This window comes from Micropterus salmoides, unplaced genomic scaffold (assembly GCF_014851395.1).
Source record: "Micropterus salmoides isolate LMB-PRFRI ecotype aquatic unplaced genomic scaffold, ASM1485139v1 Ms_hic_scaffold_4161, whole genome shotgun sequence".
Lineage (NCBI taxonomy): Eukaryota > Metazoa > Chordata > Actinopteri > Centrarchiformes > Centrarchidae > Micropterus > Micropterus salmoides.
In genome coordinates this window covers 1-10611 of record NW_024043553.1, presented here as the reverse complement: position 1 = coordinate 10611, position 10611 = coordinate 1, and the positions used below count along the sequence as shown (strand labels likewise).

The 10611-nt window shown below is 40.5% G+C and overlaps 1 protein-coding gene across 1 annotated transcript; it reads left to right on the top strand.

Moving 5' to 3' along the window:
• The first annotated feature begins 4007 nt into the window (after positions 1-4007).
• Positions 4008-7964, top strand: LOC119887379 (zinc finger protein 239-like). The gene is made up of 2 exons (XM_038698192.1): positions 4008-4064; positions 5712-7964. Exons 1-2 carry the CDS (start codon positions 4008-4010, stop codon positions 6588-6590), a joined length of 936 nt encoding a protein of 311 aa, XP_038554120.1. The 3' UTR covers positions 6591-7964.
• Positions 7965-10611: the final 2647 nt, after the last annotated feature.

Below are 10611 nucleotides of genomic sequence, written 5' to 3'. Positions count from 1 at the left end.
CGCACCAATGACAATAATGTATTCTTTACAGTACGTTCATCTGCTGAAACTGCTGTAACATGAATTAATTTTATGCTAGTGGTACGCTTTAAAGTATAGCCTATATATGAAATGATGATGCGTATACCAACAATAACAAGAAAATCAACAATAAAATAATTTAGTATTTTTTTAAAATAGCAATAGCAGAAGAAAACAAACTATTAGTGATTACAAAACATTTAGTCAAATAGCTCGCTGTGATAGATAAGCAGACTTGGGCTAGTAATCTGTGTGTACTTTTTTTAAATCTTTTGTTATGAAAATAAAGCTCTCTGGGACTTATTCATTACAGTACTTTAATAATTGGTCAAGCTGATGAAACGTCTCCTAATAGCCCGCAGTCACGTACAGAAACATTTCTTACAAGGACAGGCTACAGAAGTCAAGACAACATTTAACTCTTCATCCAATGTAAAATCTTTTTACTAAATGTAATCTCTTTTAAGAGTTTTCTAAACCTGCGTGCTGCTGTGTGAACAGAGGTTGAGTGATCAGGAAGCAGCTCCAGTGATCTGCTTCCTGTTAACACAAGTCTCTGCTCTGACTAACTGCTCCAGAGTGACCACCGCACTCTCCTGGAGAAAACCTAGAGCCTGACCAATATGGAGTTTTTCTATTTATAGGGCTGCACAATTTGGAGTAGATATGGATACCGAAACCTGTTATTAGACGGGCCCTGGGACTTAATTATTTGAGATTGTAGTATTGATAAGCTCAGACTTTAACGGTTCTGCTTTAGATACAAGAGAAATTAAGAAAATACATTTCCTGTTTATATTTATCGCTACATAAACGTGTTATCTAAAAACCATGGTAAAATTCCCAACATTTAATAATTCCATACACATTTTAATTACTATGATAACGGGGTTCAGTTACCGCACTATTTATAAACTCAAGGCAAAACTGTCCAGCATCAACCAAAGTTAGCGACAGTCCCTCAGAAGCAGGCGTGCATTCGCAGTAAGCAACGTGCGTTTGTTTGGGTCAATGACAACATGGTGGAAGACAGCGCTGCAGAGATTTTTCGGTCACCCTGTAGTCTGGTCGTGTATTAGTTTTTATGAGAGCGCTGAGGGAAACTTGATCGAGGGCGACTGTGGCTCAGGAGGTGGAGCGGGTGGATCGGTTCTATCCCCGACTCCTCCAGGCTGCATGTCGAAGTGTCCTGAGTGTACTGAACCCCAAATTGCCCCTGGTGGCTGTTTCACCAGTGTATGAATGTGTGTGAGTGTTCTTGTAAAAACGCTACACGTTTTTCTGCTGCTTTGTGTGTCTGCAGACTCTAAACGTCCGCTGCACATTTTCAATCCAGCAGCTTTAAATTTAGTTGTAAAAGTGTCGGAACAGGAGAATCGCTGCAGACTCCTCTGTATTTACGTCAGTTGTTGGGCCCATTGCAGTTAAAATCACTTTCTTCTAAAGACTTACAGGTGCTGGTCATATAATTAGTCATCAAATCATCAAAAAGTTGATTTATTTCAGTAATTCCATTCAAAAAGTGAAACTTGGATATTAATATTCATTCATTACACAGAGACTGATACATTTCAAATGTTTATTTCATTTAATTGTGATGATTAAAACTGACAACTAATGAAAATCCCAAAATCAGTACCTCTGAAAATTAGAATATTGTGAAAAGGTTCAATATTGAAGGTGCCTGGTGCCACACTCTAATCAGCTAAATAAGGACTTTTTGATATTCTAATAATATGACCAGCACCTGTATGTAATTGTGCATCTTAGTAATTCACACATAGATGGTTTTCATACGTTTACAAAAGGTATTGGCTGTTTGCCATTTTTTTTGCATAAACAGTTTTAGTTGTAGTTTTCAATATAAAACTTGTTGAAATGGTTTCAGTGTGTGTATCAGTACATTTTAATCACATTTTTACAATACCGTGATAATACTGATAACCTGATGATGGTCGCTATAATCGTGATATAAAATTTTCATACCTTTTCATCCCTAACACACACACGTGTCTGTGATCAAGGTGAATATTTATTAACTAGTTAATGTGAATACAAGTGAAGGTAAATGGGGATATAAAGAAAATATAAACAACAATGATTAAGCAACGACAAGAATGCAATAAACAGGAGATAGAATAAAAGTAGTTTGGCTATTGTGAAAAGAATATAACTCGGAGGAAATAAGGGAAACAAATGGATGCAGGTTCTACGGCGATAACTACGTTTATAATTAGGCTATGGGTTTCAGAGCTAAAAGGGCTCTAAACCCGAAAATAAGTAAGGTCCGAGCTTATCGATACTGCTATCGAGACTAGCGGGTCTGTAACGTTATGTCTCAAGCTTTAAATCTGATTTAACTTGAAACGTGATGGATAAGAAAGCTACTATTTCTAATGTTCAAATGTGGCCGGGACTGGTTATCATCAGGCTGCTGTCTCCGCTGCTCTCTGTCGCCTCCTACACACACACATCGGCCAGGAGAGAGAGACGCCGCTCCGTCACCGTGGAGACGGTAAAGTTAAGTTAGCTCAAAACTACTCAAGTTGCCGGCAGCTTCGCTCGTTACTGTGAGTACATGCAATAAAACCTTCATGAGCAAAAAGACAATACTTTATCAGTACACCTGTCTAAGGTAAACAAAGGGTTAATTTAATCATCTCTGTTCTCAGTCGGTCCTCCTGTATGGTTTATACAAGCACAGCTAACGTTAGCTTGGCAGTTAAAAAATGTTAAAATCAAGCTAAATAGAAAAATGACTGTCTGAAGCACAGACTGGTCTGTAGTCTTAAAATCAGGCACATTGTTGTAAACTCAGCTGCTGGCTGAGACAAACCAGCCACTCCTACTTCGACCAGGTAACGTAACCTGCATGCAGTGAATAACAGCAGAGGAGGAGGAGGAATGATACAGACTTGAGTTTTATTTATTCTTTCTAAACGTCACTCACTATTGTGATGTCAGATATTGAGTTTATATATAGTAGGGCTGTGGCGATTCGTTGACTTAATCGGTTACGTAAATACACATCACTGCATCCGGTGTGGGATTCTCCCGGACAAGCTTGAGCTACAGCACCGCGCCTTTGACCGTCTAAAGCAAAAACACGTGAAACGAAAGTATCACACAGCACCGCAAATATTGTGGGGTTTTTGTTATTGTTGTATTTTTATTTTTGCTTTCTGTCGTCACACAAGCACGGCACATCATCAGGACGAGGACACGTAGTATAAATTCATTGCCTTCATGTTAAATGTAATTTCTGCCCCGCTGCTGTCATGGTAACGTAACATTACACCGCGAGTCATCAACGATTGGCTGTTTAATATTTTCTGTTTAACGGCCACGTATGAGTGAGAAAAATCAGCTGAATCTAATTTCCAAATAATCCAATAACCAAATTTAATGTCTGTTATTGTTATCACAACACATCAGTGACGTGGAAATTTTATTCATTTTAAGATTTGCTGCTATTGTCATTATTCTAATGTGCTTCATTAGGATGACTGAATAAAATATAGACTTATTGATTAGAAATTTATTTAGTTTAGTATGTTAATCGAGTAATAGGCAACTTTTTTTTTCTTTGGAATAAACAAAATTAGTCGTTAGATTAATCGACTTGAAAAATAATCGATATGTACAACTAGTGACTTTGCTGTTGTAAATATTAATATTGCTGCTCTAGAAACAAAAGTTAAAATATTCAATTCTAATCCTATAATTAAAGGAGACCTTTTAAACTGCTTTTCTAGTCCTATATTTTAGTTCTGTGACTCCTGTATTTCAGCTTTGCATGATTCAAGTAAAAAAAAGATTCTTCGTTTAGGGCTTCATTTCAGCCTCTGTCTGAACAAGCTGTAGATGCTCCTGTCTCTTTAAGGCCTCCCCTTCTCAAACCCCACTGTCTTCTGATTGGCCAAGACCTGAAGCATGTTACCAGGCTGTTGTTGTTGCTGTGCGGAACAGGCAGACTGAGTGTCGCCATGCCGTTAGTGTGGGAGCACATGACCATATATGGAACACCGGCTCAGTCTGGCTCGGTAATAAGTAGAACGGAGCTGTTGGTTGAAAAAGCAGTTCAAAATAGAGCGTTCAGAACAGGAGGAACCCTGAGGTTATTGCTCACAGGGATTTCAGCTGTTCCATGTGCAGTTTCACATTTCTTGGGTGACACAGCTGCTGTCAGCTCATGTAGTGTGTGTGTGTGTGTGTGTGTGTGTGTGTGTGTGTGTGACCCCTGTCAATAAACAGTCAGGTAGTGTGAACGCCACATTGACTTCAAGACCCCATCTCTAGACCGCAAGTTGTGTAGGCTATACAGCAAGGCTATCGGCTGACGCTAAAAGTTGTGTACTGTAGTCTGTTTTACGGCTTCTGACCACTCTCATGCGGTAGAGAACCAAGGCAAGAAAAGGGGGTTTCTGCCTTTTGATGTGTGCAGGACTGCAGGGAAAGGCTGGGTTTTTTGCTTAACCCTTTTGTCCTCCTGGAAATGTCAGCAAGTGACACCTTTACAGCGAAAGTGGTCAGAGATGGTCCCATAACAAACATTTGAAGTTTGGTATGTGTGCTTGATTTTGATCTCATCATCTGTTGGCTCTGACACAGAAGGTAACTTTTGTTTCTCCTTGTCCTGTAGTTTTTCCCTTCTGACAATGTTGTGTCCAGTCTGTGTTTGTCACTTTAGCGTGAGAGTCAATCTTAATCCACTTAAAGATAATTTCATTTGGTTGTCCACTTGGAAGTATCCAAAATGCAGGTTCTTCCGTCACAGTTTGGAACTCACGGAGCAATACAGCTTCCCTGATGGCGAAAAGAACCGCGCCAACATGGCGGCATGTCTCCTAATCCTACCATGCTGGTGCAGTGTACAGCCAAGATAATGCCATCATTTTTATTATAATGAAAAACTGGAACTTTTTGGGGGGAGAACTTTAACTGGATTGTATTGCACTTGTAAGACGGTCTCTAACTCCGCCTGTACTAAGAGGCGCGTTGGTCACTTCTTTGCATTGCAAACTGCATTGTCATTTTGATTTTCTGGTGATCAAAACTGTGTGAAACGTCTGTCTAAATCACCTCCAACTGGGATAAATCTGAGCAGCTGCACTTTCCACGTGTTGGATCTCCGGTACCTAGCAAAACCAGTATCGACATGTTATCAGAACTTTGGGGTCGACTTTGTACTAAAGTATGAGATTTTGTAAAATTCCTAGCCAGGGGTAGGCTGGGGAGTGGGAGACGCCTTTGGTCCAACCTGGGTTGGTTTGACTCTACGCCCCCCCCCCCCCCCCCCCCCCCCTCTCCCCCAGGAGATGCTGGGGCTAGTTATCGTTTCCAGGTCAGTTGCACTCAGACCGGTCCCCACACTTTCTATTCCAATATATATTAATGTACATCTGTCATTGGTTCCATGAAAAACGAGAGGAAAAAAGTTTGATTAAATTCTGACTATGGGATTTTTAAGGCTAATGCTAATTTTAATATTTGTGGAATTTAAAACCCATTGTAACATTAAACATACTTTTGTGGACCCCTGCAGTTGGTTGTCACAGGTCGTAATGCATAAGGCAAACTTGAACATTGTGGGTTTTGTACCACAGATATGCTCTAAATGTCATTTATGGTTCTAGATAGCTCGCTCCACCATGACCTCTCACTCGCTGTCTCTCTGTCTGTTGCTATAGAAACGGAGAGGAAGAGAGGGACTCAAACATCACCGCTGTCAGCACTGTGACAAATCCTTCACACGATCTGAACATTTAAAGATTCATCAGAGACGGCACACTGGAGAGAAACCATACAGATGTGACCAGTGTGGGAAAGCTTTTAGTGCATCAGATCACTTAAAAAGGCACCTACGTGTTCACACTGGAGAGAAACCTTACAGCTGCGACCGATGTGGGAAAGCTTTCAGGACATCAGGTGAACTAAAAGTCCATCTACGTGTTCACACTGGAGAAAAGCCGTACAGCTGTGACATGTGTGGGGAAGCGTTTACTCAGTTAGGTAACTTAAAAACGCATGAATATCTGCACACTGGAAAGAAACCGTACAGCTGTGACCAGTGTGGGAAAGCTTTCACTACATCAGGTGAACTAAAAAGGCACCAGCTTGTTCACGCTGGAGAGAAACCGTACAGCTGTGACCAATGTGGGAAAGCTTTCACTACATCAGGTGAACTAAAAAGGCACCAGCTTGTTCATACTGGAGAGAAACCGTACAGCTGTGACCAATGTGAGAAAGTTTTCACTACATCAGGTCACCTAAAGTTGCACCTACGTGTTCACACTGGAGAGAAACCACACCCCTGTAATATGTGTTGGAAAGCTTTCACTACATCAGGTAACCTAAAGTTGCACCTACGTGTTCACACTGGGGAGAAACCGTACAGCTGTGACCAGTGTGGGAAAGCTTTCAGGACATCAAGTGAACTAAAAGTCCACCGACGCGTTCACACTGGAGAGAAACCATATTGGTGTGACCAGTGTGGGAAAATGTTCACTACATCAGGTCACCTGAAGTTGCACCAACGTGTTCACTGGCGAGAAACCGTACAGATGTGACCAATATGGGAACATTTTTAGTAACAATTGTTCACCTAAAAAACATAAATGCATTTACAATGCATTGTTCTAAAGTGTTTTAGAGCACAGCTAACTGTTTCCGTGTGATGGAGTGGTGTCATTCGATGACAGTGGAGGAACTTGGATTTGTTTAGAGAGTATCCACGCACCCGAACTTTAAAATATTGCATTGTATTGTTGTGTATAGTTACGATTTTGTTTTCGATGACCATGGTTCATTTACTGAGTTGCCCTAATCATAGTCCATATTGTAGCATGAATGTTATGACCTTATTGATTACATCTCAATTATAACGTGATTATGGTGTTTTTGTGTTTTAAATGATAATGATTAATAAGCCAATGATAATACTATATGATATTCCCTCTGTATGTGTTATTCATTAGTATTTGCTGAGTAACTATGACTAAGCAGGTTTGTAAGAAACCCAGTACTGGAAAGTCACAAATAGATAAAAAGTTAATAAGGGACCAGGTGCAGCAGGTAAACAAGTGTTAGGCAGAGGAGCAAGGATGGTTGCGACTGAGTTTGCTGAAGTTACAAGGACAATAGCTTGTCAAGACTCCCCAGAATAACATATCAGAAAAACAGCCACTAGATGGCAGCAGAGAAGAAGAAATTCACCATCAGAACAAGCCACAAATGGGTGTGGTCAGTGAACGCAGAGGAGGAGTAGGAGTAGGATTGAGTAGAACGACTACTTGATAGGTGGAGACTGAGGAGAATATAAGGCGGTGTTCACTGACTGCGTATTGAGTTTCAACCTGTTTCCTGCCAGGATGTAACTCAGGTTTTTTACTGGAATAAAAAAGTCTATTGCACTGATTTCCAGCAGACTATAGAGACGTTGTTGACTACATGTTATTTTATCATGAATATTTTGGCCAGCTATTGGCTATTTTGACTAGTTATTCAAAGTGGTGGACGACGTGGTTTGGGACGTTAGCTGGCCTTGGCCCAAACTTTGTCCCCCGTCAGTATTTATCCCACCAAAGAAGTGTTGCAAAGATTTAAATGTAAAATTGATTATAACTGTGATTTTTGCAATTTAAAAAGAAACTGTATTTCATTTTTTATACCACTCTGGATTCTGGAAAGATTTGGAACATTTTATCAACAGAAAACAGGTAAGAGTACATTAATTAATGTATTTGATGTCATGTTATATTTTGTACTTCATGGTCCAGACAATATTAACTATTGTGCAGCTCCTCATCATACTTGGAAAATTCCACATATACAAATCAAAATGGACTGGATCCAAACCCTGCTTCGATTTACAGTTGAACTGAAACACTACTGCACCTCCAATAGAAAAAAATTATAAAGCAATAAAATGTCTTAATATTCTATAAGAACTGAATTTAATTTGAGCTTCTGGTAATGTAAAATGTAATTGATTATCTGTGTCTTTTGAGCTATGCATCAATAAAAATTTTTATCAAAAAGTAACTACGCACCCAAATTCTGCTAGCGCCCTCCCAGCATATTTAAAAGATGCAGCAGCGCTCTCCTCGCGGGAGTTTTATCACTGGACAACTGCCAAGTGTTCACACACAACATGATAATGCGAGTAAACACAACTCGCCATTACTACAGCTGTATGAAACATTTAGCTGTGATTAAATAGCAATAAACGGATCACACCGATCCAGAAATAACTACAACATAATGCCGTTTTGTCAAACATATGAATTCATGCTTTTTCAGGTCTGTCAGCAAAACAGCAGGACAACAACTTCTAAAATATTTGTTTTCTGAATTGGAGTTCGGATCGATCATGCTATGCTAACTTTTTCACAGTAAAGTACAACGATAGCTGGAACAAAGTAAGACATGTTTTCTGAACTCATTAGGTAGTTTAACTTCCTCGCTTTCTTTTCTCCAGGTAATGTCCAGTTTTGTCCAGTTTTTATATAAATATGAAGTCAGTAGTCCAACAGAGCTCTGGGTGCCAACCGACGCTAACAACAAAAGTGAAACTGGATGTGCATGGAAGCTAGCTGCCAAGAAATGCGAGTGTTGTAATCCCAAAAACCTAATTTAATAAAAACAGTTAACTTTGAGCTTCTCCCGCGAGTGAACAGCCTAGTTGTCAGAGCATAATACAGGCCAACTACGGGTGTTTGTGTTCAAAAACTGCGTCGCTGCTCCCCATACACTTCCCTGTTCTTTAGCAGCTCTCCGTCGGCCAGCGGATTGTCATTAAACCGCTCGCCAGATCCTCTCCAAACATTGATAATGCCTCAACCGCCTCAAATAAATCAGGGTGGGAAACACCTACTGTAGAGGTTATCCAGCCTGATTTTTGCCTTTCATTAAGGCGAGGGTGTCAGCATCTGTGACTGAAGTAAAATTAATTAATGATTTTGCTGAAGGTTGCAGTACATAACGTGAGGCTACACGCTGCAACAGCTCGCATGAGTCTCAGTTATTGATGACTGTATAAGACATAAGCATATTAGCAAGTTATGGCATAAGAGAGAAAAGGCTTAATAGCCAATGGTAACTTACATGGTCATCAACATCCTTTATGCGTCATGGTCTACGATGTCTTTTTTTTAATATATATTATTATTTCAACAACCCGAAACATGGCTGCCACTGAAATACTTCCAGGTCACTGCACTCAGTTAGAAACCTTCCTAAGCAATGCAGCCTAAAAGTTGACGAATGCCCAAAAGCCAAAAATATTCAGACTTACAAAACTGTGCGTGCGCATACTACACAAGTTCCCTTTATAAATAAACTTGAAATGTGGCGCATGTGAGGGACCCTTCAAACGCCCATAGTTGCCTACAATTGGTCAGTGAAACACCGCTCATTAATATTAATATGTCCTGACTGCAGGAAGAAAAGGAGGCAAAATCTGTGACACTGACGTCCCTTTTAAAACTTGTGCATCGGTGGAAATGGGGCCACCGAAGCTCCACCCCTTTATAACCGATCTTGATTAGTTACGCCACAAGAACAAGTTTCTTCCCGATGGCAGGGGGCTTCCACTGTCACTGACTCTCATGCCCCCATCCACAAACACACTCCTGACCCCAGACTTTACAATAACGCTCAATTGTGCTTTACGCTCATGTTGTGAACTTTTGCACATATTTGTCAGCTTTGTATTATTGTAGTTTTTGTATAGTTGTACATTTTTTGATCTCCTTTTTATATATTAATATTTCTATGTATGTTCATGTGTACTGTGAGCTCCAATTCATACCAAGGCAAATTCTTCGTATTTGAAAATGTACCTGGCAATAAACCCAATTCTGATTCTGGTATCGCGTAACATGAAGACTTCAGTCTCTCTTCAGGTAGGACTCTTATATCACAAAACTTGTCTTTGTAAAGAGAGAAACTGACAGGATAAAGTCGCTAACCTGCCTGTCAGCTCGCTCTGTTTCAGTGCATTTACCACAAATACAAGGTCCCTGTTTTCTACACTGTTAACTTGACAGTCCCCACATGTTACAGTGCAGCGGAAACGTCAGATTCTATTTTCTCTGGGGGGGAGAGGGTAGTTCGTCCAAAAGTTGGCCGCTGTATTTAAACCCTACGTGGGTTAGGGAGCTCGATTTGGCTGTGAGGGCGACTCCGACCAGAGTTCACTCCATGTCGGAGTGGAGGCTGCGACGGTCTAGTTTCGGAAAAGGCCCTAAAAGTCTCCAAAAAGGACATGTTTCAGTCCAGATCCCAGACTGGATCAACATGTGACATCACGCTGACCTCACTCTGACATCACTGATCAGTAGTAATCTATAGTGAGTGTTTAGACTGGGTGTGAGAGTCAGTAAGAGTGAAGAAGAAGCTGTCAAGGCATCTGCTTGTTATCATCTGTCCTCCAGCAGCTTCAGGGTCAGACTGAGGTCTCTAGTTCTCAGCAGGTCTTCCTTCATCTCTGTGTGGTCTCTGTAAAACTGGTCCTATTGGTCAGAATGATCAGAGCCGTTCTGATACACGTGGACCGTCTTTATGGTTTCAGCTCCACTCTGATGTCCT